Here is a 25,911-nt window from a genome sequence, read left to right as displayed (position 1 = left end):
ACGGAGTAAACAGGCAAGATCCAGCTGGGGGCGGGGGGAGAGGGGAGAGGGGGGGAGGAGGGGTGGTGTTGAGGTGGACTGACGATCAAGAGAGAGAGAGGAGGAGGGAGCAGAAGGAGATATATAGCAGCAGCAGCAGCACAGAGAGAGAGGATCGCCGCGGGCGCTGGGGTCGTTGGTGGGAGGAGCTAGAGGCTCGAGCTACGGTAGGAGAGAAGAGCGAGGGAGAGGAGCGCTGGAGCGGCCAAGCAGCTAGGCCAAGTCCAGGAGTCCAGGACTGGCCCACCGTCGCTGGAGGAGGCTAGACAGGTGTGTCAATTATTATGTGTGTGTCGTCGACGCCGTCTCCGAGAGGGCCACATGCAGTCGCCCTTCATCCTGATGGGTCGAACATCTTTCCCGGGGCTGGCAACCAACACAAGATGCCATGCACAGAACAAAGGCGAAAACCTTCTCGAATCTTTCCAATGCTCCATCCTGGCCCCTTCTTGGCCCGTCCAAGGACCCTGCGCCGCCGCGGACGAGTTGCTAGAGTTTGACGGCGAACCACCTGGACCAGTATCTAATTATTAATCACCGAATATGAAATAATATTCAAATATGTTACTACTACAGCAACAGAGCTTTAAGGTTGGTATTGTAGATTTTTGCTGTTTGTTAGACGGGCGAGGGCGATGGCATTACTAAACCCGCTGGTCTTTAGTGGCCGACCCATTCTCGGGAGTGCGTAGTGCTGCCCTAGATACGGTGTATATGGTGTGTCTTGTATTTATCGTGTAGATATCAGATATACTCCGTGTGCGCACCTACCTTAGAGAGGGCATGTAGTTGTACAGGTATATCGACAATTCCTTCTCTGGACGACCCTGTATCTGTGGCTGAAAGAGAAGCTTTGAGAGAAGCTTTTGCTTCCCTACACAAGCATATACAAGCATACACAAGCATACACAAGCATTTCTCCTTTCTCTTGTCGACGCCTTGTACTTCTCGGCGTGCCTTGGCTGGCGGCGATGCCATTGTTCTTCGAACGCATCGCATGTCCACGGTTCTCTGCCCACGGTCTGCGCACCACTACTGTTCTCTGCCCACTGTCTGCCCACTGTTCTCTGCCCGGATCTCCACCCCGTTCTGGGCTGACGGAACTCCCCCGGCATCAGCCACATATTCCCACGGTCCCAACTGCCAGCGCGTGCCGGGAAAGGCAAAAATACAACACACTTCATCGAGCATGTCAAACTCTTTCAGCGGATTCTTCGCACGTCGTCGACGCCGGCCAATCAGGGCGCGAGAATCGTGCACGTTTCTTCCCATCTCGTTGCCGGTGGCCAGCTCCAGATGGGGCCCAGGTGGGGAGGCGCATCGGGCACTAGCAGGGTCTTCACCCGGGCCCTTGACCTCTGCAGGCTTTCTTCCCCCTCGTCCGGCGCGTCCATTCGCCAGGACTGAGCGCGTCGATTCGTGTGGCCCGTTTTGCCCCTCGCTTCCCCATCCCACACATCATCGACCGACTCCGTATACCGTCCCGTGCACGTGCGACTCTGCCGTCCAGAATACGATTGTGGATTGTAACCGTGCTATGTAGAGACTGATTAGCAGGGAACGTTATACGAAGAGTGCAGTTGCATCAGCAGATAAGCCAGCCAGCCCGTACTGCCTTGCGAATCGATCGACGCGAACCTCCAGGTGTGGCGCTTCGGACCTTCGGTTCACGCACTGGTCGGGACGGAGATACCTTCCTCCGCGAAATCCCTCCTCGCTACGGGATATGCCCGGTTTCTACGTTCTGTCCTCAGGCCACCGTCCTTAACCCAACCCCACGTGCACGCATCGCTCTCTCCAACTCGACCGTCGTCAAGCCTGGGTAGTTCCCTTCTCCAATCATCGGCGTCTTGGCCCTCGAACATTGGAAGGTTCGAAAGTACGAAACCAACAGGAACACGGAGCGAGGAGTAAGATGAGACCACGCCCCGGCGGCCACGGGTGGACGGCCAGCCCGCAACGGATTCCCAAGATCTCCATGGGAACGACACACCAACAGTGCCTCCCAGGGCCTCACACGAATCGCTACTCGCGGGCATCAGACTCCCTGGCAGAGTAGTCCAGTATAGTCAAGAGGTCCGCTCAACTTCCCCGGGCTGTCCTGGACCGCCCCTCGAAGATAGTAGTATGACAGGTCCCCTATGACAGGCCCCGCCAAACACGATCTCCTTGGCGCCCGCCGCCTGCAACTGCACGAAAGATCCTATGCACCCTGTCTTGTCCCGCGAGGGTCTGCATCCATCACCGCCGAAGAGGTTTGTGGCGCACACGTTGACCCTCGGTCAGCCGTGACTGGTCCAGAGGCCGGCGCCGCTGGAGCACGGAAGCTATATATCCCAGTGCTTGGCAGCACGCTGTGGCGGCTGATAGAGGATTTGGTAGTCATGAGGCTTTCTAGAAGGGCGTTCTCTGGGAAAAGGGTTCAGACTATTGAAAGCAGCCACGGAATGCAAGATGCAGAAAGAGCTCCGTAGGAAAGAGACTACATCGGATGACACCGAGGAGGGTCCCACAACCTACAAGGTTGCAAGGGAGTTCGTTGAAACTGTCTCAGTCTGCCAAGGCTGAAATTAATTTCGATGGTGACAATCGGATAGAAGATCCTGCAGAGATGACATCCATTTTCCCATGTTGTGCAGAAGGCCCCATGGCACAGGAAACAAGTGTTAGTCAAGTGAGCGTTGGATGGACAACATCTCAAGCCTTCTCGCGAGCTTCTTCTCGTGAGCTATACCCTTCTACATCTCATCAATTGAAAGATGTATCCTAGGCCGAAACTGAAGGTCCTCCAGTCGGTAAAGAACGGATCCCGTTACGTATATTCAGGCCATCACAGAATGAAAAACACGAATTTCTTGCAAGGCATTACCTTTCCAAATACTCTGTTGGTCCTCGCCTACGCGGCATAAGTGAGTCGGCTGTACGTTATACACCCTTTCGAGTTGCTATTCGTCGTATTTTACGGCCTCGCCGTACCTCCACGCAACTTTGCATACACAAAGAAGGTGGTTGATTTCGGGGCTTCCGTGGTGGGGAGAGGATTCACTGATACAAAGGATCTCTTTGAACATACGAGTCTCGAGAAGACGAGATGGGGCGCAGGAGCAGATGAGAGAGATGTCATTGACAAGCAATGCTCACAAGTGGCAGTAATGCCTGCATCTTCTCATACATCCTACATCCTGCACCCCACCAGATTCTCGCCTACGGAGTCCTACCACAAGGTTTCTCGGAGCAACCGTCTTCTAGCTTTGGCACCTATAAATTCCCCCTTTCCCCTCAGGCCGCCTGTTTCTCAAACCAGCAGTTCATCGCCCACCGAGCAAACCGCCCGAAACTGAGCTGGATATCCTAGGCGGGGTATTTCGTCCATGCCTCCCTCAGACCTTTATATCGACAGCGTTGTTGCCGCATGCCACAGGCCTCACGTGCCTCCTGTACGCAGCACGCAACAAGCATCAGATCGGCCAAGCTATATACCTGGGCACTGGAGCTGCTGATCGGGATCTTCATCCTGTGGCCTAGTTGTGCCGGCATAACAGCCCCTGAATTATGCACGCTATCCCTGAAGTCCGACCTTCTAGAAGAAATTCTTGGTCTCCGTCTTGCCCCTCAAATAACCGCGTTCCGCACCCTAACCCAAGATCTTCGAATCGTCTTTCATATTTACCTGCGGTGATACTGCAGGTAGCCCTGCCCTCATCTCAAATCACTCACCACTCGGTCACACTCTAATTCCCTGATACTAAGCACCTTCGAAGGTACCTTCTCTTTCTTCTCTTACTCATCTTAACCCAAACTCCTCTATATACCTACTTAATACCTCCCCGCCTCCCATCGCTACCCCTGGGGAAAATTTGGTACTTCAATATATGTATAATATATGGTGTGACGTCCTAGCATTGAATTGTGTAAGTTATGATTTGATATGATCCTGGAATCCTGGGTAACGGGGTGACATGGCGTGAGCTGGGACAAATGAAACGAAGCCAGACCTTGAGTATGGCGGGGTTTTATGAATGTTGTACGGTGGATTGTAGTTGATCACTAGAAACTATCACTACCTCCTTTCCCCTCTTCCTCCTGCTTTCGTGATACACACAGTAAATTCCCCCCCCCCCTTCTCTCCCCTCTTTCTCCTCAAATTCCACCCAAACCAATATCAAAAAAGCTATGTATCCATCTATCTATCTATAAAGCACCGAGTAATCATCCCACCATCCTATCATCCCACCATAACAGCAACAAATAATCTCGACAAAGACACACTTCCCTTTCATCCAACTGCTCCAACACTAAAAAAAAGGGTACTTCTCTGCAAAACACTGAGCAATACCTATCATTATTCCTTCCTATCATCACACGATAGCAGCAGTTTTCACTTTCATCCCTCTTCTATTATATTCATTTTTCTATCTAAATATCGGTCTATCCATACATACATACCTCACCTTATCTTGAATATCCCACAATTTTTCCTCGCTTTCTAGGTTTATACACCCCTCTCCTCTTTTCCAATCATCATAAAAAAAGACACCTAGATAAGGAAGACAGCATCAAGAACCCACATTACCTATCCCATCCCATCCCCATCCCCATCACCATCCCAGCCCACCAGTAAACACACACACCCTCTCTATCCATACCTCTCCCATCCCATCAATCAAACCCCCAACCCCAAATCCCACCCCCAATCCCCAATCCTCACATCCCCCTCTCTCTCCCCTTCTCCAACCTCAACCAAACAAACCAATCTTTATATCCCCCCCATCCCCCTTTCTTCCCAACAAACAAAACAAAATAAACGAAGCTTCTGTGGTCCAATGGTTAGGATTCCACCCTTCCATAGCTCGCTTATTGAGTTTGTTAGGTGGAGGTTCGTGTTCGATTCACGGCAGTTGCATATTTTTTTTTTTGTTTTTTTTTTTTTGAAAACTTTTTTTTTGGGTGGTGGGGGTGGGGCTCGCCACGCAAAAAAAGGGGGTATGCGAGAATAGATAGGTACGCACACGGGGGAAGGAGGAGGGGGGGGGGAGGGGGGGGGGTATTATATATTTGTTTTTTCTAGGAGAAATCTGAATCGAAATCGAATATAATGAAATGAAATAAAATAAAATAAAATGCAAGAAACACAACTATCTATCCTTCTGCCTGCCTGCCAGCCTATAATCCCTCTAACTAAAAAGCTGCGAATGGGATGTCTGCAAGTAAATGAAATAAAATGAAATATCTGCCCTAAGCTACCTTACCTAGCTACAGTACTTGATGAATAGCAATAAAAAAGATGATATATGATGTTGAAATCTCGTGGAGAGAGGGTATAGGATATGATATGATAGTATAGTATAGTATAGCAGCTGATACGTCGGGTTCTTTCTTTGCGCACGTCTAGGAAAAGGGGATAAGATAGATAGGAAAATGAAGAATGATGCATAGATGAGTGGAAACGTGATACGATTGATGATATATCTCGAATCATACCTAAATCTAACCTCTCTCTAACACTCCCGACTCCCAAAACCAATCCGGAATCGCAATCCCAACCCTTACTTTCCTCTCAACTAGCGATCCTCATTTCACTCACCACCACCTACCACCTACCACTTGACGCCCCCTTCACCCCCAACACGCACCACGCCGCCCTTCCGCCGCTCCATCAGCCACCTGTCGATCCAGCCCTTCATCTTCCGCCGGCTCGCCGCGCTCGCCACGTTGACCGTCGGGATCACCTTCTCGATGCGCAGCGCGCAGACGAAGATGGTCAGCTCGCGGAAGCTGCTGTGCTCCGAGTAGGGCACGCCAAAGCAGCTGGCCTGCTTCGTGCTGCCGCGCTGCGGTACCAGGTCCGTGAGCGAGAAGGAGGAGCGCCAGTTGGGCGCGTGCAGGATCGTGGAGATGCTGGGGCTTGCATCGATCGAGCTATTTGGTAGTTAGCATTGACGAAGAAGGGGGGACAGGAGGGCACAAACCGGGAACTAGGAGGCCGGTAGTTCCAGCCGCTGGGGCGGAATCCGACCACGCGGCTAAAGTGCGGTTTGTAGCTCTGCAAGTACTCCTGCAATGTCTCCGGCCGGATCTCCATCAGCATCTGCATATGGATCTGCGCCTCGCGCGGATCGTCCGTCATGCGGCTCATGAGCTCTGGATCTTCGAGCGCCGCGCAGATGCGCATCTTGCCTGGCGGCGCCCAGATCTTGCAGTCGAGGGCCCGCGCGATCCCCATACAGATCTTCTCCTTTCCGATAGAGTAGGTGCCGCAGACGACGAGGAGTCGGCCGCGGGGTTTGCTGGGGTTGGAGACCGGGTTGGGCTCTTCAGGCTTGGACACAAATTTTGCCATGTTGCCAGCTCGTTGACGCTTGGCCACTTCCCATGCGTCATTCTCTTCGGCGCGCTCGCTCTTGAGACTCACGCACATGTCTGCACAGGCTTTGACTACATCCTCCTGACAAGGGAATGAGTACTTAGGATTCAAGTACGTAGTATCAAGATAGCAGACGTCGATCTTCTGCTGTTTCGTCTTGCCAGTGATGGAATCCACGATGTCTGGCATGAGGAGAGGGTGAGCGATGTGTGCTGGACAGGCTCGAAAATCGCCACAGTGTAGCACGCGTTGGATCTTGGGATTCGCCCCTCTTCCAACAGTTTTCTCGAAGAGGAATAAGGAGCTGCCTGGGCAGTGGTTGGCGGGTATCATGGTGACTGCTACCCCTTGAGTTCCTGGCACTTCAAAACGTGCCTCGAAATCCAGAGCCACGACCCATTTGGGATCAACTCGTAATTGCTGCTTTACTAGGTTTGCCGTGACCTTGCTGCAGTAGATTGGACCGTGACACCATGAGGATGTGAGGCCGACGTAATGATCGCTATGGAAATGGCTCAGAAAATACGCATTGCATCCCTGGACAGCACCATATCGGAAGGCGTCAACACAGATAGAGAAACCAGGGATGATCTTGTAGAATGGACACGTCCTCTGATACGCAGGCTTCCCCCTGGCAGATTGCTCTGCGGCCGCAGCGCTCGCCCAGGCAGCATCTTCTGCATGGCCGGACATCAACTTGGAGAATGCCGATGATTGAGTAGTATCCGAGTTTCCAATCTGAAACGGACTTGCTTGTCCTGGCCTAGGTATTGCGGCTTTCCTTATGAACCGACTGCTGCTCCCCGGAGGCAGGAGTTTGACCTCAGAAGACCCCGACTTGGAAGTTTTGGGTCCAGGTAAAGGTATAGGATTTCCATCCAAACATCCATTAACATGTCTCGTAGCTTCATCAGGAGTGATGCCGCCTAGATCCGAATCACAGATGGGACAGGTCGCTGTTCTCTCTCCAGGAGCTCCCTTTCCTAGCTCATCATCATCGGGAAAGCCATTGAACTCCTCTTCTTGGACTCCTTCGTCCTCTAGACGGGTTTGTTCTTCCATCCACTTCCGTTCGATAAACTCTTCCCCCTCGGCATATTCATCATCAGGAAAGTCTTCTATATCGTCGAATTTTCCCCATTCATCCACGCTCGTCTCTTCTTTGTTCAGCGACGGAATGGGAACGTCGTTACCTGTGTTTGTTGACTCGTCCGCTGTATCATCCACAGCAACTTGGATATTGGGCTGCGCCCGCTTTTTCGGTTGCAGGGCTTCCCACTTAGCCTGAGCCTTAGCTATTGGAACCCTCTTGTGACGTTTGAACGTGACCTGATCATCAGACCCGGAAGGTTCTACCGATGAAAGCGCCGACGAGGTCCCTAAATCCTCGTGCTTGTCCGGCCCGTCCAGTGCCTTGTTTCGCGCCTGCACAGCGAACTTTGGCAATATCACATCGCCAACCTCATCCTCAGTATCCGAATCCGAGAGGAACGGCCCTCTCCTCTTCGGCTTTTTAGACTTTGGATTCTTCGTCTCCGTCGATTCCTCAACCAGAGGTGGACAAACTGCAGCACTTATATCCACCCCAACATCCCCACCATCATCACCCATCTTCTCAACCGCTATATCCCCACTCAATATCTTCCTTCTCTTCACCGAACCCCCCACCTCATTAAACCTGGCCCCATCCAACGCATCATCATCCGCATACAAATCCTCAACATCCGGATCCAAGATGATCTCCGGGCTCGGCCGCGCCGGAACCACATCCTTGGATCCGCGCGGGACGAAGATGGACTCGTCCTTGAGGGGATTCTCGACCTTCTTGAAGAAGTTGAGGATGTTGCCATTGGGCTTCGGGGCGGAGGCGCTGGGCTTCTTCGCACTGCGGTTCGCGGCGGACGACATGTTGGTTTTCGAATTCGCGCGGGGCGTGAGCGCCTTGTTGCGGGATGCCATGACGGTTGTGGATTTGGAGCGCGGAGGAGGAGCGGCGTTGCTGCTGGTCGGTGGCGTCGGGGGTCTTCCGATAGACGGCGTTACAGGTGATGTCTTGATTGAAGACGATGAGACGTTCTCTCTAGGTTTCCTGAACATTGCCGCATGTGGTTATAGCCAGAGGATATCCGCCCGCCACCGAGGCTAGGTAGTGAGTAGCAGGAAGCCTTCTTCGTTTTCGCAGGGCTTTATCGGATCTGGCACGATGATGGAAAGGGGATTTGCACAGTGCCTATTGACAATCGCGGACTTGCAAATCCATAGGCAGAACCTCGAGTTCACCCCGACCGGAAGAGGTTCAACTTGTCGTTGATTTTCCGAGTGGGGTCTCCCGTCGACGCGAAAAGGGAGAGAGTTGAATCGCTTGACGCGAGGTCTCGTGACTGGATCTCCTTGAAAGGGGCAAAAAGTAAAGGGCGGTCATAGGTATAGGTATAAGTATATATCACTCAGTATCTGATCCTACTCACAAGCAGGCTGGTGATGTGTTGAGCTGGTTCTGGCTGAAATGTTTTAATCGTTTTTATAGGGTGGGTATTGCTTGTTCTGATAGCTTTTGGCCTCCTTCCCAACCATACGTACATACGTACATACGTACATAACATACATACAATGCCTCCAACGCACCACCGCTGAACTCCATGCCATGCTCAATGTTAGATGAATGCTATGCCCCCGCATGACCTATAGAACCCATTACATCCCAAGCAGAAGTATTTAGGGAACTGTCCGGCCCCCCACGTATCTCTCATGCTGTCTTCGTTCCAAAAACCCAAACTGCTCTCTCCACCCAATTTCTCTAGAGCTCCGGCGCAGCAATTGTCATATCCCTATCAATATCTCACTCGACTACTCTCACTTCGCTTTCGACGCCTGTTGCGCTGCTTCTCTCCTCGTCGCTATTGATACCCTGTCAGTATGTCGAAAAACCGAACAAAGGGGAACAAGAGAGAATGAATGCCCAACTCACCATCTTCCAACAATGCCGTGTCCACCGCGGCTCCCGGCAAATGTACATATCTCACAACACTGCCTCTGATAAAAACATTCTTGACCGACGACTACGCTCTCATCAGCATCCGCCTCATCATACCCCATCAATCATCCAATCAATCAATCAATCACCCCCCCCCCCCTTCTCCTCTCTCTCCCTTCCCTTTTCCCGCTCAACGCAGCAAAAAACTCACCAGATGCGGATACTTAATCTCCTCCACGACCTGTATATCATCCAGTTTAATATTCAGATACTGATCGACCGATTTCAGCGTGCCGCGGATCTGGATATCGTTCTTGAGCTCGACCGTCACCTCGTGGTCGACGAGCGTCTTGAAGAAACTGCGCTGGAATTAGCTTTAGTTTACTTATGAAGAGAGTGAGTGAGTGAGTGAGCGCTGGGCTAGGCTGGGCTGGGGTGAGTGGGAGGGAGAGGGATGGATGGATGGATGGGACGGACCTGAAGAATAACATGCTGGGAGTTGGGGTAGTTGGGGCTGCTGCTGATGGGCGGCGTGAGGATGGAGCGCGATTGATGATGGGTGGTTGTGGGGCTGGAAAGAAGGCTGAATATTGATGCCTCAGGCGCTCAGACAGACAAACTGTTGATCGAGGTGCTAAAGGGGCTTTGCTTGTTCATAAAGTTTCGAGTTGACGATATCTACCTAAGGTAGCTATTGGTAAATAAAATTTTCTCAATAAATCAAATGCAAAGTTTCCCTTCTCAATCGAAACGCTTGGGTCTTTCTCTGCGTAATTCGTAATTCCTCTCCCGTCAGCAGAAGCTCGTTTCCATCGTTTTCAAAAACCATCAACCAAATTAATATCCTCGAACTTATTTCATTCATTGGGCCAATTATCTAGATCCCACTGGTTACGCCTCCTCAGCAAGCAGGTAGTTGTCTTGTCTCCTAGACGACCAATCTGAACTGTGTCCTACAAATCTTTCAAATCCCTTCGAAACCAAGATGTATTTCCAAATGTACATTTTAACGCGCGTGCGCTCCTAGTGGAGTTTCCACAAGGATGAATGGATTTCCAGTCCGTTCTTTCCTTCCTTCTTTCCTTCCTTACCTTCTATTATTTGATTGGGATGTTATATTCTACCGTTTGCGTACGGATGGGCTTCGGTGAATTCGTCGTCTTCGTCCATTCATGAATGAATGAAGAGGGGCGTCGAGGGTAGTTGGGAAAAAAAAAGCATGGAAGATTCATGATACTGGCTGGTAGTGCTACTCATCCGAAGAACCAATTGATTGGGAGACGCTCACATTCCTAATCATGTCCTTCCCGTGGCTCCCGGCGATTGCGGGGGAGATCTCGATTGTCTCTTATAGGCAGTGGATCATATCAAATGCCATTGAAGAATCAGACGAATCTTTGCCAGCATCTCCGCAAGACGTGAGTGAGCTGTGGCTTATCAGGCATGATATTTCCCCAGACTCCGACTCCGACTGTAGAGATGCAACGAGACGTGTTCTACAGTACTTGTAACCCTCCTTTTCACAACGGCGCGCCTCCTCGCCACTCTCAGAAATCCATGCGTAGAAATTGCGTAACATGGAGTATGCATAACGTCCTTCGCCTCTCTAGAAGGGGACGTCTGCTCCGCATGGTTCTCACATGCTTGGCGAGGGCGGGAGAGGGTTGTATGTACATCCCTCGGGCCGCGTATCTTACTTGCTCGGGCACGCCTCGCATTTCCGGGATCCTTGAGAGTGGCGAGTAGAGTGGTCGGTCTCGCTCTCTTGCTTTTTCAGGAAGACATTAGCGACGAGCCTCCAATCTGCCGATCGAACAGCTTCGGGAGGGAGCAGGCGCATGAAGATGCCCGTCCCGCGTTCGGGATGTACGCCATCCCGAGATAGGGATTGTTGAGGGATGGAAGGGGGAGAGGGCTGTGCAAGCCCATGGGCCGAGAAGTGGTGCAGATGAACGGGAACGTCCGTGGATGGATGTCGAGCCTCGAGCCCCTGGTAAAAGAATGGATGAATTGGAGCGGGGTAGGAGTCGGATTCGGGTCTCGATCTCAAGACGCTGGTCTTTTCATCTGACAGCGCACAACCCGTCCAGCCACCTCCCCTCTCTCACCCCGAATCAAATCAATTAACAGCAATCAGCAGTGCCGTCGCCCCCGAAGAATCATTTGCAGAGTACATGATGCTTGCTTGTTTGCTTGCGAGAAATATATTGCGCGCCGCTGACAAGGAGTGATCTACCCCTCAGAAGACACGTCGTTCCAGATCTCGATTCCAGAAGACCCCTTCTGCCGCCTCCCACGCCATTCATCCGACGTGTCATATTCGCTTGAGCTGGGAGCGGCCCGGGGGGCATGGCCGCGACAGGGCTGGGCCCAGTTGCTGGAAAGCAGGCGGAGCGGGATTTGAACGGTCTGGACAAGGCGGGGGGTATCCAGCTGAACTCTCTGCTGCCCCGAACGTGGTGTAAGGTAATCAGATAGGAGGAGACGGACTTGGGGTAGGGATGGAAGAACACCTCACCGCAGCTTTGCAGCGAGTTGAGTTGAGTAACGCATGGTAGATGCATGGCAGAAGCAAGTCTCGAACCAACCAAGCCTCCTGGCCAGCCCCGAATTCGCCACACCTTCCCTGCCTTCCCTGCCTATATGTAGGGTATTCAAGAAAACACAACACCGCCCTAGGCAATACAAACAAGCATAATACACCGCTCAGTACACCGCAAGGACCTTGCTTGCTTGCCTGCTTGGCTCGCCATGGAAGATGCAGAAAAAAAACTCCCCAAATAAGTTAAGTCATAGCAAGTACCAGCTACAAAGTCATCTGCAGCGCGTTCCCCCTTGACTTTAAGTACCTGTGAGAAAGGAAGACCCCATCCTTGATCGACGCGCGGGGCGAATGCCGTTCCCACGCTTACCAAGTTCCTATACTTTATTACCATACATATCGCATGCATTGCGTATATGCGCGCATTCGTCGAATAGGGATACATCCCAGGGAAATCCCCCCTCCAGTACACAATAATATAAATTAAAATAAAAAAGGGTCCTTTGGAGAGAAGGCTCTATCCGGCGTGCTGGCAGGGATAGGATTCGAGGCTGCGCTCATGGAGGTTAGTAGCCTCTATGCGGAGACGCGGGCCGAGGTCCGGCTGGCTGATGCGTGAATATCTAGGTATGGATATGTTGGTTGGTTGGTTGGTTAAGGATGTTGGATGGGGATATATTAAAGTGTTTTATATTAAAGATATGTGAGTGAGTGCATATGAACTCGCTGAGGGTGGGGAGCTTTGAATGACTGACGGTTGTGGGCGGGGATCCGGAAAAGCCACACTTGATCGATTGGTCTCTTCTGTACTCGGTCGATATGCAGATAGACAAAGATGACAGGGGGAGGTACAGCAAGCTACCTACCTTTACAGAACGCATAACGGATACTGTTGGATGTTGCGGCATGTTTTGAGGTCTGCCCAGAGAACCAATGCGCCGTTGAGAAACGGTCTACACTGTACCTCGTAACTAGAAAGGGGAATTCGCCACGACGAAGGGGATGGGCGGTATCTTCCAGAGCTCCGGAGGCTGCCAAGAGTCCTGGCAGCTGGCGTTCGACATTCGCAATGATTGATTCCTCATGATTGGCTTGCCCACCTTGCCTTGCCTACATGTCCAAAACGCCATCTGCACAGGCGTTATGTTCGTGCAGACCAACCGATCTACCTATAGGTACATAGTACATACATACATACATACATGAACTGAAGTTACATGAAACGACCTGGCTCCCCTACCAAAAGCAGGTTTCGTGAACGATAGACCTTCAGCAATCCTGATTGACCGTTGCGTCCATCTGCTATACGCGGTAAATGCTCGACCCGAGCTCCACACCCCCACGCCGGCTGCCGATCGTGCGCTGCGAGGCTCCTCTTATCAAGGAGAAAGTCCCCGCTATGACGGTCGCGCGGGGAGTGGGGAGTGCGCGGAGAAGAGAATGTGGTTCTGGATGGATTGATTGATTGGGGGATCGAGGGTTTAGGGAATCGAGTGATTATTCGTGATTCTGAGCTTGGATGTGGATAAAGGTAGGAGTGGGCAGGCCGGGGAGGTACGTACAGTACAGTACAAGTACTTGCATTGCATTTCTCCAGGGTAGCTTGCTTGACAGCAAACGGTCCATTGTCCGTGAGTCCATTGTCCTGGGTATTAAGAAGAATCCAATATCATGCATATGTAGCCCATTACAGGCAGTACAACCCCAACGAGGCATGGGAATCTTCATCACCGGGGTGCCTCAACTGATAAGTACCCTGCTTACTCTATTCACAGTGTATCTAAGCCCACTCGGCGCTGATGCCGCATATACCTGCCTGTCATCCACCGTGGCTCTCATTTCCTATCTTGCGCAAGAATCAAACCCCGAGATGCTGGGCAGCCTTCATGACTGGCGCCCGCGTTCTGAGCTGCAAGAGCTCAGGCTGTACAATAGCCTTGTACAACATATCCACGACGTCCACTTTTAGCCGTCGTCCCGACCGGCCCTGCCAACCTGCCAAGTCAACGTGCCGCCAGAATTGAAAGCAGGCGAACCCGAGATGGGAGTTCCACTGCTGCTTCCAAGGATCGAGAGTAGGTTTCAAGGATGGCGATAGCGGCCAAGTCTCATCTCATATCTAAGAGAGCAATTGCAGGGAGACAGCATCTGGGAGAACACAAATGCTCCTAGGGTAGATGTCATTGATACCTATCTTTGGAAACTTTGCGGAGGGTTAGTTATATCGCGTAGTGACAGCTAGCTAGCTAACCGCGAGAAGCAATGGGAAATAAGACATGACTCTCAGCGACTCCAGGTCTCACTTGAACGTGCGGGATGCGGGGGAGATCGAACTGGTCCGAAGAAGAGACGTGAATAGTCTGTCGGAGAACGCGGGGACAAGGCGTCGATCGTGTCTGTCCCGATTTGTCTGTGGTACATACGTCCACCACCGTCCACCGTTACACGGGGGGCCAGCGTATATGATGATTGGCATGCTTGGAGGTGGAAGTGAGACGGGGAGAAGGACGTCCCACCGACCAGGAAGGCAGTCTAGCCTGCATCGGGATAGAATATAGGTTGGGACAGGCAGATCGGCCGCATTGAGATGGGATGGAGGCTCTGCGAGGCGCCCGGCTAGACAGCCTTGGAGAATGGGGGTTGTGAGGGAAGCTGCTGTGTCGGAAAGGTATTCCGGGCAGCAGAGGAGAGGAGAAGCGGGACGACGGGCAGTTCGGCAGGGTTGGATAGTTGAAGGAATCGGAAGAAGAGGTTCATGGAGCATGTTTCATGTTTATGGTTCGGGCTCTGTGGAGTACAGTAAGCTCATGGGAAAAGCGGCACTTGCAGATACAACTGATGGACAGCTGGCAATAATGGCAGCAACATGGAGGGCATCATGATATGGTGCTAAGGATTAATAGTGACGGGGTCTTAAGGGCAAGGCCACGGTAGATCTCCCGCGACAGGACAGGCGGAGGTGGAGTGGGAGGAGGATGGTGAAGGGGAGAGGAGAGGAAGACGAGGAGGAGAGAGGATACATGATGACCGGTTGACTCGCACGACCCGGCGGTTCCCGCACTACCGAACGTTAGACGATGATAATACGATCGGTAGTGGTGCAGTCTAATGAAAGAACAATAAACCAGAATGGGAATAAACTCATCGAGAAGACCATCAGAGTAGGATAATCATGATGATGATGATGATGATGATGATAATGATGATAATGATAATAACAATAATAATAATATCAAGAATAATAGCAACAATATTGAAGGCAGGATATACGGCATCTCAGTCGGAGGGATAAACTCGCAGTCCCCACGGCCACAGGTTCTGGGCCCTTGGCTTTTCCCTGTCACACACTGTCACCCCCACACATCTCGCATCGCGCTAAGGAGTCCCGGATTTTGGGGACCGGTGCATGTCGTTTTTTTGCCCTGTTTACCTTATGAGGGGGGGCATTGTGGATGATTGTGGATGATCGTGGAAGGGTTTTTTGGGTAATTTTTGAGCATCTCTTACACCTTTCACCCCCCTTGATATTGTTTATTATTATCTGCATAACATGTACCTTAGGGTATCATACCTAGCTAGACATACCTGATGTACATCTAACACGTACATGTACCTCCGCATGTCCCCTGTAGAGAAGGCATGTCAGGATGTACAGCATACGCGCAGCACTGTCGATTACATGCCTTCCATCCATCTATCTGCGCCCGTCTTTTCCTCTTCGTTGCAGACAATGAGAGAAAAAAGAGAGAGGCCGAGGAGAAAGACCTCTCCGCTATCAGATCCGTCTGGAGACTCTCGGGTCTGGCATCTGGGACTGTGAGACAAGCTGCTCCGCTATGCTGCCCTCGCTCAGCGTAATCATTAATGGCCGATGCGAATCAGACCATCCCAGATGCTGCCCTCGCATCTGATGGCCCTGCGACGGCCCTGCACTGAGCGAGGAACATAAGAACACGCAGAATCATCCTAACATCATCTCTCCCCCGGCCTGATCTCACTCCAGATCCTGCCCGCCCGTACCAGAAAAGAATAATGATAATCTAATAATCCCGAACCTGGGCCCTGCCGACTGTCCGCCACTCTGCCACTCTTCCCCCCCGGCCCTCGATGATCCTGCCCTAGCAAACCCAGATCTCGCTACGGTCCCTTAGGCCCTCGGTCCTGTCTGCCCCAACGTGCTCCAGATCACTCCATTACCCTTCCATCTTTCCATTCTTCTTCTTTTGTTTCCCCCCTTTCTTCCTCCTCTCTTCTACATCCCTTCTTCCCCCCCCACCTCCTCGCCTCCTCCATCCCGAGGATCTCCTTGATCTCCTTGATCTCCTTGATCTCTCCTCTGATCTCTCCTCTCCCTCTCCTCTCTTTTATCTCGACCTACGTCCCCCCTCTAGAGCCCTCCTCTCCTTCTGCCCCTCTCGTTCTCTCCATCGCCTACTCCCATCCATCCTCTGCGTCAACAACAGCAACCCTCCACAACCGACGTCTCGCCTGAGCCACCCCTCGATTGTCTCAAAACCCCCCCGGTCACCGCCACACTCCCCTCCTCTCTCCCCCCGACCGACTCCTCTCGTTTGCCCCCCAAATTCCGAATTGACTTCCATGAGAGGTGCACCAGTTCATCCAGATCGCCGGGAGAGTGTGTGAAGAGAGGCATCTCTCAGGCCCTCGGCAAAACTCGACCGCATCAACATTGACATCCAACTCGACACTGCCAGGAAGGGAAGATCATTTGAGGCTCCTTGGTCCCCCGCGACCCTAAACCACCCTCCTCCGCCGCCCAGACGCAGACTTCTTCCTCAACTCTTCCCCTCCCGAAATGGCCGTTGTGCTCACTTCCGAAGCGACCCGCTACTTCTCGTCTTCGAGCTCCCTCCACCGATCGCACTCCCAGCCCAAGTTTGTCACGCAGCCGTCGTCGTATCCCACCACTCTCTCGAGGTCGCGGAGCACGATCGGATTTGGCAAGATCTCGTCTCCCTCCGATTCCACCTTCTCCTCCAGCGAATCCTCCCCGCGCACCCCACACGCCGACTCCACGGCTCCTTCCTTCTCCTCCACCCCCGCCAGCAGCTTGTCGCTCGATACCCCCGGTGAGGACAAAGATCAGGAAGACCAGATCGTCTTTCCCTCGTACGACGAAGTAGGCTATTTCGAGCAAGTCGAAGATCTGGAACCTCCCACGAGCCCCCAGACCGGTGGTTCGTACACCGTCTCACCCAACAGCACCCCCACCACTGTCTCGCGGCCGGAGTCCCCCGATCACATCGAGCATGCGGAGGATGACACGGCCGTGCGGAAGCAGCCGTCCAGGCATGTAGACTATCTGTCGCATAATTGGAGGGAGGAGGATATCTGGTCGTCGTGGAAGCTTATCGTGTCCAAGCGGAAAGCATACAACAATAGTGCGCGGTTGGAGAACGCCTCGTGGCGAACATGGGCCAAGTCGAAGAATAGGTTGAAGACCGTGTCTCCGGAGACCCTGAATTGGTGAGTCCCTGCTCTCGTCCACGGATGTCGGGCGCTGTCGGGCGAACCAGTTCGTACTAACCTTCGTCAGGCTCAAGGACTGCGATGTGACCTGGCTCTACGGACCTCTCCAGACGGGTTCGGACAAGTCATTACGGATCCCTCCGGCTTCTCCAGTCAACGGGAGTCGGATCTCCAAGTCAAACTCGTTCTTGAATAAGAAGCCCATCTTGAAGAAGCGCAGCGTATCGGAGATAATGCTTCAAAGATCATTATCCTCCTCCTCACTCTTGAAGCAGGCGGCTGCAGCTGTACAGGCACAGCAATCAGATGGGTATGAGTATCATCCAGATCTTGTGCGAACGGGCTTTATCCCTACCTCCTACTCCTCGCGACCGTTGAGTCGGGAGCACCCTAGCCTTCTCTCTTCAATATCTTCGTCAGGCCTCCAATCGCCTGGGACGGAGAGGAAGCGGATTCACTTTAACGAGCAGGTTGAGCAGTGTATAGCACTGGACATGAAGGGGGACGATGACGAAGAGCCCGAGTCACTGGGGATGGACAACGATGACGATAGCGATTCTGACGATGGCGGCATCATGATGAAGAGGTCCAACTCGAGTCGAAGATTACCCCCTTTGCAAAGATCAGCGACACCGCGACCGAACGGCAATAATGACAGCAAGACGATTGCCATGCTGCCATCCACGACACTAAAGTACATGGAGGACGCCGCTGAGCCTCAAGAGACGGCAGTGAAGCATAGCAATGATGGGTTTTGGGGTGCTGTCAAATTATCACCCTCCCCTTCTCAGGAGACGCTTAGGCCCTCGAAACCATCGATGAGGGTCTTTGGAGAGGAGGAAGAGGATGATGCTGATCTGGATTGGCAGCCACCGAATGCCTTCGGACAGCGCAAAAACAGTTCCCAGAACTTGCATAGTTCGGCCTCATCATCAAGCCTCAATGGAGAGCCCCCGGGCATGCGGAGGACCCCATCTGGAATGCTGATGCCGTACGAAGAAGACGAGGATAGCGTGGCGTCAGAAGGACTCTTTGGCAAGGTTATCGACACTGTGAACACCGCCAGGGATATCGCGCACGTTATATGGAATGTGGGATGGAGGAGGTAGTTGTTATGAGGGGCTTGAAACGTCAACACCTTATCCCTCTGAAGAAGTCGACATATCGGGGCTTCGGTTCACTCAATGATTGCATATCCGTCCGGCGTACAGGCGGTCACAGTTTACATGATACCATGAGCACATAATGCCCCAGCTGTAAGCAGTTGGGCTGGCGTTTGGGATTTGGTTCTTGCCGTTTTGGGCAATGAAAGTATTCTGTGTTTTTTTTGACAGGATATGGGTAATGGGAAAAGCGAAGCTACTTTTGCTTGCATGGAGTCTTTTGGTACACCATGGATCAGAGAGCAGATGGATAGGTGGATGGATGTATGGAGGGGACCGTGGTGAGAAGGTCCTCGGGCGAATGGTGGAGGTTGTGGGTTGGAGGATTGATGAAGGGTTGATAATGGCAAAGAAGAATCAACTGTACATATGCATGTAGCTGATAGATACCAATAGATGAACCCTATTGGTATTCCTACTTCGGACGCGTCTGAGTGAGCTGTAAATCATCCATCTATCAAGGGAAGGGATCAATCATTGACTTTTCCCGAATGCTTAACTTTCTATTACATATTTTCAATCAATTGAATAAAACCCCTAATAGTAATAAGCAATTGACATGTCGAGAAAGTGAGAGATAGTATGTGCGCGCGCGTGTGTGGGTGTGTGTGTGTTGGTGTGTGTTTTCTACTCTATACTGCCCAGTCCATCCCTACGCCCAAAATCAATCAATCCCCTACCTCTCCTTACCTTCTCCCTCCCCAAGCCACTCACTCACAGCCTTATTCACCTATCTATATATATATCCTCTTATCATCAACCCAAGCCCCCTCAAAAAAACATAAAAAAGACCGCTATACACATCAGAAGAAGACTTCATCCAAAGATAATCGTTCGGTTAGTCAACTCTTCACCCAATCCTCGATTACATTGATCACCATATTAATTAAGTGAGGGAGGGAGGGCAAGCAAATACGCAAAATCCGATCATACCTATCCTCCCTCTTCTCACATTCACATCCCCTTCCCCTTCCCCTCTCACTATTTTATATAGATAATAATTCCAATATCAAATAAATAGCTCTACCTATATCAATATACATTTTATTTATAAAGCACGACTGATTATGTTTTCTTGTATATATCATTTTCTTAAAGAACTCTGTTTTTGATACCTACCTAGGAAACGGTTATAATAACGACAAGTTTTAAATAGGTGATATAGAATGAATTATAAAATAGGTTATAATAGCTAGGTAGGTATATGACATTTTGATGGTTATTTTGGGACTAGGAGAGGAGAGATGATAAGTATGATTTTTGTCTTTTGATTATGGTATGAAGGAGTGGGAGGGGGATGTGGAAAGAGGGGGGGGGATGGGAGGATTTGCGTAATGCCCTCCCTTACTCAATACGGTGATTAACCGAGAATTGGGTGAGAGTTGATCAACTTGAGTTGAAGAATGGAAGTAGGTAGGTCGCGTAAGGAAGGTGCTTATGAATGTTTTTGGAGCTGGCATGGGACAGTGGAGTGGATCTTGATAAAGAGGAAGTGAGTGAGTGGGATATGAGGGGAGGGGTGATAGGGTAAGGTATCTTCTTCATATAACTTAGACAACTAGCAAGGTGATAACATCGCACACAATTTCAGCATCAACACAATTCAATGGTATCATATTACGGCCCCTCATTCTGCAATCTGACATAACGCATCAGCCTCTCCAGAGCCCTCGAATATGGTACACCTCCCCTGAGCACCCGCCGCCAAACACGACAGATAAAAGGAAAAACCCATCGTCCAAAGCCTGGTCCACGCGCCATTCCCTTGCATGAGGTAGCTGCGCCCTGTGCTGCTTGCTCAGTCTCACTCTGCTGTTTTTGATCCGGTGACGGACATGTGCCTGTTTTCTCTAATCTCCTCCCAGAACGTCCCATTCAAATCCCATCCATCATAGCTGGTACCCAATCGCAAAATCCACCAAAGACAATTTACTTGCTCTTACAAAACCAAAGGTTGAAAATCGCACAGATCAAGCTCTGCGCTAAGAATGTAATAGAGAAGAGGATATATCAACTGCAGCAGAGGAAATGCAAACGTGACAAACAAGGGGGGGATTCTAGTGTTATCCAGAGGGCGACGGGCAAGAAGAATGGCAGAGTAAAAACGAGTGTCTGGAAAAACCACTGACGACCATCCTTATGCAACCCGACCCAACCATCCCTGAAGTCCAAGGCTATGCCAGCAACCCAGCCGGGATGGAAATCAACAACTCCCTGACTAATCACTGTCCCTATATAGGTATTTCCTTGGCGTCGCGAGAGGCCTAGATGTGAGACCCGCCCCGACCTGCGCTCGTGAAGTGAATCAAAAGAACAAGCAGTAACCGATGCATGCGAAAAAGCAAACGCTGTCGTCAAATCGTAAACGAACAAGATGACAAAGGGAATTCTTTGTAGCCCAGGGGTAGACCACGTGACAGTTCAACCATCATCATCTGCATCGTCTTCATCGTCATCCTCATCTTCGGCACTACTTCTGCCCCCTACTGGAGGGGCATCAGTTTTGGCCTTCTTACTAGGGGTAGTATTGTCGCCTTCAGCCTTTCTTTTAGTGCCAGACCCTCCAGCACCGCTGGACGTGCTCTTTGCTGGAGTTTCTAGCGACCCCTTTTCGTTCTCGTCACCACCACCCTCGCTCTTGTTCCTCTCAATTTCAGCGACTTCATCAGCAGTCAAGAATCGTCCACCAGGGCCTCTCGGTCTCCTCATCGCATGGTTGTGTCGGCTCTCATGCAGATATGGCTTCCTCCCTTTTGACGTCAGACGTAGGGCTTCTTCTAACCTCTGTCTCGCGACGCGGCGTTTCAGGATGCGATGGAATTGTTTGGCATTGACGTATAATGGCGACTCTTCAACTGCTCCCGAGACTAGTTCTGGTGATTGTGGGTGTTGTTGATTTGTTGGCATTGGTGGTACCGAGGGTCGAGGCGCGCCGCCGTGGTTCATAATGGGTTGGGAATTTGGCACAGCAGGACTGGCGACCTGGCTCATCCGTCGTCCTTGGACGAGTTGGTTGTTCATCTGTTTCGGGGACCTGGGCCCTCCTCGCTCTTGCTTTACAACGTTAACTCCTTGCATTCTTGGCGAGGTCTGCTGTAAGCCAGCATCTGGAAGGGTATATGCATAGCCTTGGCCAGATGCTGCCGCTGTGGCTGCCATCGCCGCAGCTTGTGGTGTGATCCCAGTCATGCCATAGTGCATGCCAGGCTGCGCATAGGCCGGCTGGTAGTTCATCTGCTGTTGCATCGCGTGTCCATGACTCTGACCTGCTTGCTGCGGTTGAGAGGTGAGTATTGGCGATGTCTGGCTGTGCACAGCGTGCTGAGAGTGAAGTGGCTGTTGGGAGGGAGATGTGAGAGGCGGCCCGGCGCCTGGATGTTGGCCCGAATTTGGATAACCGCCTTGTATGTGACCCGGATTGTGCCCATGTTGGCCTTGCGCCGGCTGTTGATATTGCGCGTACTCCATCATTTGTACGCAGGGAAATGTTCCCTTAAGAAAGATGTGTCCTGGGAGGGTCGGATCTGTCTAAACTGCGGATCTGCAAGACGTGTCGCGCGCGTCGGTAGAGAGATATGCTCTTGATAGGCGAAGATTTCGAGAATCTTGGTCGCGGTAGGTTGATATCGGTTGTTTAAAGTCTTGCCACGGTCGGGGCGGACTTGGGTTCGAGTATCGAAGCAGAATTCGAGTATGCACTGACTCCAGAAGACGCGTCGTTGACCGTTGTTACAGCGCCTGGACGGAGGGATAGCTAGTAAAGAAGCCTGCTAGCCAATTCGATATGCGGGGATGAGCTGGCAAGAGATCTGGTAGGTGTACACCGCAATTGACAGCACCACAGCATATGCAAGCTGATGTAGTCAGGAGGCGTTCGGGTAGGAATATTCTAAGGCGTGCGGATCGGGCTTCGACTACCCAGCGCCCACGTGAGGGTGAGGCGGTGTTCGCGCTTGAGGCTATTCGAGACAGTCGACGGAATAGCTTTGCGCGGGTCCTCGGTGACTACGATCCACTTGAGGGACGAGGCCTTCCCCAGGAATAGTCGACGGCTTCGCAAGGAACTATCCAACCACAGGTATTAGTTATGAAGTTTGGGATCAATGCTCAGGAGATCTCGAGAACGATTGGGAGGTGGGAAGGTTGGGGCCCGATGGGGGATTTTGCCTCGACCAGTGTGATGCGTTGGCCATGCAGGAAGCTCATGCAAAACTAGGCCTACCTTGTCAATCAGCTTCACCGGCCAGGTCCTCTGCCTGGCGACTTTGGCGGCGCGACGTACCGCGCTCGATCAGCGAGCAGATTGGAGTCGACTTGCGCGGTGCAGCAGTCGCAGAGCCTCTGAGGTTGTTTTGCGCTGTGGTTGACGCGATGCGGCTGCGCTGCGATGCGATCTCGCGAGGCCGGACGGGGGGCTGGAGTCGCGAAGCAGGACAGAGAGATGCGCCACCGCAGGTCGCGCCAGTATCCGTATCTGAGAGAGAGATCGGGTTCGAGGAGTTACAATCCTGTTCCTGAAAGCTCGAGATCACACGTCAGTCGAGCTCCGTCTTGTACCGCGAGCTCCCCTCGTCAGGGTCGCGCGACGCGCAGCGCGGCAAGAGAGCTGTCACTGGAAGCCTCAACGTCGAAGCAATCCTCCGTTGCTGCGCCCAGGGAGGGGACTCACCAATACAACGACGTCGCCGCCGTTCTCGAGGATGATTGCTGGGCGGTGGCACCACACACAACGATCCTTCCCGCAGGTGGATTTAATCACCTGATTGCGCTGAGGGCCAATTGCTTTTGCGATGAGGCCTTTCGCGACACTGATAGGGCTTGGGCGACGAGCACTCGGGGTGGTTCGAGGGCGAGCAGGATTGGCTGTGTTCCGTGCAGGCTCCTGGATGGACAGCCAGGGACCTTCTTGCGGAGTGACCTTTTCGTGTCGTGCGGATGCGAGGCAGTAGTAGCCTATTATCTGAATTTGCGAGGGCAGAAGGGGGCGGGACACGATAGGATCTGGCAAATGTCTGTGGTTCTGGAAGGTGATTTGATGGGGGGGAATGGAGATGATAAAGGGTGATTGGTTACGGGATGAGTAGAAAGGATGGAGGATGATGAGTGGCCCGGAGGGAAAAAAAGTAGGAAAAAGACTTGGGCTGGTGAGTGGCGGTCGGGGGGGCGAGGTGGGCCGTAGAGTGGGCCGGAGGGTGGGCCGAGTAGATGCGCCGCGGCAGTTTCGAGTTTGACCTTACTCTGAAGGGGTCCGGAGACGAGGATGATTGTGATGATGATGATGATGATGATGGTCGAATGATGAATGGATGGATGGATGGATCTGATGAAGGCTGATTGACGGGGGAGGGGAGAATCACAAGGAGAGAGAAGAGAAGTTTTCCGGGGGGTGAAAAAAAGAAAGCAAGAGAAAGAGATGGCGGTGACTGAGAGGCTCTCACTGGCGGCTCGGTTGCTGCCTAAGGGAAGAAGTCCGTGGCTTGTCAGTGGTATATGCTGATGACGGAGGACGGGATAACAGCAGTGTGTATCTATGTAGTATGTACAGTACATATCATATCTCGTCTGTATCATCTGTATCATCTACAGTATTAAGGCATCGTGTCTTCCCACTCTGTGTGATTATGTGATCTTGTTTCTGGCTTATGAAGTTCCAAAGGATGCCACTGCCACGCCCACAACTATGTCCGAGTCGGGGACGGCCCGTATCAATCCCGCGGGCATCCGGATCGAAGGGGGTGGTTCTACAACATGATTATAACATAATACAACATAATGCCATGCTTATGCTGCAATAATACACGGAGATTAATAATCACACCCGATATCCGACTAAAGCATACCCCAACCCTCGCCCTGATTGGCGCATTTACGGATCCTCCTCCTTCCTTTTGTTGCTTCTTCCTTTTGCTTTTCCCTCGGGCAGCATTCTCGCTGCGTCCCTGGCCTCTCTGCTGTCCCGTATTCCCGTACGTGGGCCAATCACCGTCCCGCATCCGGCATCCCACGCATCGCAGCCACGCCTGAATCATGCACGTGCTCAAGAGTCGAGAGTCAAAGTCCAGAGTCAAGCCTCATTCCTCTTCCGCCCCCCCGGGTCATCATGGATACAGATGATACAGATGATAGATCATAGTTGATCTATCACGATGATATGCTGATCTATCATCATGATATGCTGGTCTGCCATCAACATACTACATACTACTCTGTACATCTACGCAGGAACATCACGTTGTCGCCTCTACAGGGCTGCTTCGAAACCATACATACAGCATAGCTTTCTCCTCTTGCCGATCCCCCCAGCCCGGTACCGAATGGCTGCGTGGAGGCAATCCTCCGTGATCATACGGGATGTGCCCAACATCGCGGTACAGAGCACACATACCTATCGTAAGTACATCGTACGGATCGCCTTCTGGGTTGTTCGCTACCTTCCATATTCCGACGCGTCTTCTCCGCAGCCACAGCAACGTTGCTGTATCTTCATGTAGCCGCCCGCTCCCACCTTATCATCGGCCATTATGATGGGGGCCATGCGCCGAGTATTGTACCATTCCATGATTCCATTCCGTCGTGCTTTCGTTGCCCTGCGCTTCCCACAACCCACCCGCTTGGACTTCCAACGCGTGACGTCGAAACCAGACCAAGACGCAAAGCCAAGCGTCAAAGCAAGTTGCTCCGGTTCTGCACAGTATCAGGTCTCCTCCGTCGTCATCTTCAAGCTCCTGAAACCAGACGTGGCTCCGGGGCAAGAGTCAAGCCTTATGAGCATGTGCTTGCTCGTCCCCCTCGTCTCAGCCAACCAGCGCCCCCAGCATCACTTCTGCAATATCATTCGGCGCCTAATCTTCTCCCACGTAGCAGCATACGCGCCCAGGTGGGTGTGCTGACTTCACATGGCATAGGATAAGTTCCGTGTACCTGGCGCTTAATGATGCTATACCGATGCAGTGATCGCCATGGTGGCGAGTGATTACTGCTATCACCCATCGTCTATGCCCTTTCATGCAGTATTAATCTCGGATCCCGAGATCACAGGGCTTGGCCCATGAGGCTGAGGCCGTTTCAATTTAAGATCCCCGGTGGAGAAGGAAACTTCTAGACTGGCGGCGGCAACTCCCCAGCACGGTGCACCTCGTCCCGTTCCGTCTCGGCCAGGATCGACCTGCCATTCGGAACGAGGTCCAATAATCAAATAGTGGCGATTAAAGCTTCATCTCTTGATTGAACACTGCTCCGCATGTGACCTTCAATTCGCGTTCTCGGGCTTGCAGCTTTCATTCAACGACGGGAATAGTACGATGGTTCAAGATTCTTCCCGTCATGTGTCTGCTCTTCT

The 25,911-nt window shown here is 52.0% G+C and overlaps 8 protein-coding genes across 8 annotated transcripts; 5 read left to right on the top strand and 3 right to left on the bottom strand.

Moving 5' to 3' along the window:
- The first annotated feature begins 142 nt into the window (after window positions 1-142).
- M430DRAFT_199165 (hypothetical protein) lies at window positions 143-556 on the top strand. Its single transcript, XM_024864186.1, has one exon. It carries the CDS (start codon window positions 324-326, stop codon window positions 537-539), a length of 216 nt encoding a protein of 71 aa, XP_024723773.1. The 5' UTR covers window positions 143-323; the 3' UTR covers window positions 540-556.
- A 328-nt stretch (window positions 557-884) lies between these two features.
- Window positions 885-1,671, top strand: M430DRAFT_199153 (hypothetical protein). Its single transcript, XM_024864185.1, has one exon. It carries the CDS (start codon window positions 1,037-1,039, stop codon window positions 1,580-1,582), a length of 546 nt encoding a protein of 181 aa, XP_024723772.1. The 5' UTR covers window positions 885-1,036; the 3' UTR covers window positions 1,583-1,671.
- Window positions 1,672-5,477: 3,806 nt separating this feature from the next.
- Window positions 5,478-8,704, bottom strand: M430DRAFT_55975 (hypothetical protein). The gene is made up of 2 exons (XM_024868575.1): window positions 6,009-8,704; window positions 5,478-5,958 (listed from the first exon to the last, which is right to left on the bottom strand). The coding sequence occupies exons 1-2, from the start codon at window positions 8,498-8,500 to the stop codon at window positions 5,637-5,639; spliced, it is 2,814 nt and encodes a 937-aa protein (XP_024723771.1). The 5' UTR covers window positions 8,501-8,704; the 3' UTR covers window positions 5,478-5,636.
- A 552-nt stretch (window positions 8,705-9,256) lies between these two features.
- On the bottom strand, window positions 9,257-9,915 carry M430DRAFT_63777 (hypothetical protein; the record flags this gene model as incomplete). The annotated part of the gene is made up of 4 exons (XM_024869079.1): window positions 9,855-9,915; window positions 9,589-9,736; window positions 9,372-9,462; window positions 9,257-9,300 (listed from the first exon to the last, which is right to left on the bottom strand). Exons 1-4 carry the CDS (start codon window positions 9,866-9,868, stop codon window positions 9,257-9,259), a joined length of 297 nt encoding a protein of 98 aa, XP_024723770.1. The 5' UTR covers window positions 9,869-9,915.
- Window positions 9,916-13,181: 3,266 nt separating this feature from the next.
- Window positions 13,182-14,053, top strand: M430DRAFT_199107 (hypothetical protein). The gene has a single exon (XM_024864184.1). The coding sequence runs from the start codon at window positions 13,439-13,441 to the stop codon at window positions 13,886-13,888; it is 450 nt and encodes a 149-aa protein (XP_024723769.1). The 5' UTR covers window positions 13,182-13,438; the 3' UTR covers window positions 13,889-14,053.
- A 142-nt stretch (window positions 14,054-14,195) lies between these two features.
- M430DRAFT_55974 (hypothetical protein) lies at window positions 14,196-15,047 on the top strand (the record flags this gene model as incomplete). The annotated part of the gene is made up of 3 exons (XM_024868574.1): window positions 14,196-14,409; window positions 14,488-14,718; window positions 14,838-15,047. 3 exons carry the CDS (start codon window positions 14,196-14,198, stop codon window positions 15,026-15,028), a joined length of 636 nt encoding a protein of 211 aa, XP_024723768.1. The 3' UTR covers window positions 15,029-15,047.
- Window positions 15,048-16,735: 1,688 nt separating this feature from the next.
- On the top strand, window positions 16,736-18,518 carry M430DRAFT_15897 (hypothetical protein; the record flags this gene model as incomplete). Its single annotated transcript, XM_024863346.1, has 2 exons — window positions 16,736-17,406; window positions 17,477-18,518. 2 exons carry the CDS (start codon window positions 16,736-16,738, stop codon window positions 18,516-18,518), a joined length of 1,713 nt encoding a protein of 570 aa, XP_024723767.1.
- Window positions 18,519-20,871: 2,353 nt separating this feature from the next.
- Window positions 20,872-22,765, bottom strand: M430DRAFT_63773 (hypothetical protein; the record flags this gene model as incomplete). Its single annotated transcript, XM_024869078.1, has 2 exons — window positions 20,872-22,034; window positions 22,757-22,765. The coding sequence occupies 2 exons, from the start codon at window positions 22,763-22,765 to the stop codon at window positions 20,994-20,996; spliced, it is 1,050 nt and encodes a 349-aa protein (XP_024723766.1). The 3' UTR covers window positions 20,872-20,993.
- Window positions 22,766-25,911: the final 3,146 nt, after the last annotated feature.

This window comes from Amorphotheca resinae (assembly GCF_003019875.1).
Source record: "Amorphotheca resinae ATCC 22711 unplaced genomic scaffold M430scaffold_2, whole genome shotgun sequence".
Classification (NCBI taxonomy): domain Eukaryota; kingdom Fungi; phylum Ascomycota; class Leotiomycetes; order Helotiales; family Amorphothecaceae; genus Amorphotheca; species Amorphotheca resinae.
This window is presented reverse-complemented; position numbering and strand designations above follow the sequence as displayed.

What these genes read in the sequence shown, in the direction of transcription:
- M430DRAFT_199165 (XM_024864186.1), top strand. Translation starts at nt 324, where the DNA reads ATGTGTGTGTCGTCGACGCCGTCTCCGAGAGGGCCACATGCAGTCGCC.
- M430DRAFT_199153 (XM_024864185.1), top strand. Translation starts at nt 1,037, where the DNA reads ATGTCCACGGTTCTCTGCCCACGGTCTGCGCACCACTACTGTTCTCTG.
- M430DRAFT_55975 (XM_024868575.1), bottom strand. Translation starts at nt 8,500, where the DNA reads ATGTTCAGGAAACCTAGAGAGAACGTCTCATCGTCTTCAATCAAGACA. An exon ending in TACCGGCCTCCTAGTTCCCG is followed by an intron (nt 5,959 to 6,008) that starts GTTTGTGCCCTC and finishes ACTACCAAATAG; the next exon opens with CTCGATCGATGCAAGCCCCA.
- M430DRAFT_199107 (XM_024864184.1), top strand. Translation starts at nt 13,439, where the DNA reads ATGTGGATAAAGGTAGGAGTGGGCAGGCCGGGGAGGTACGTACAGTAC.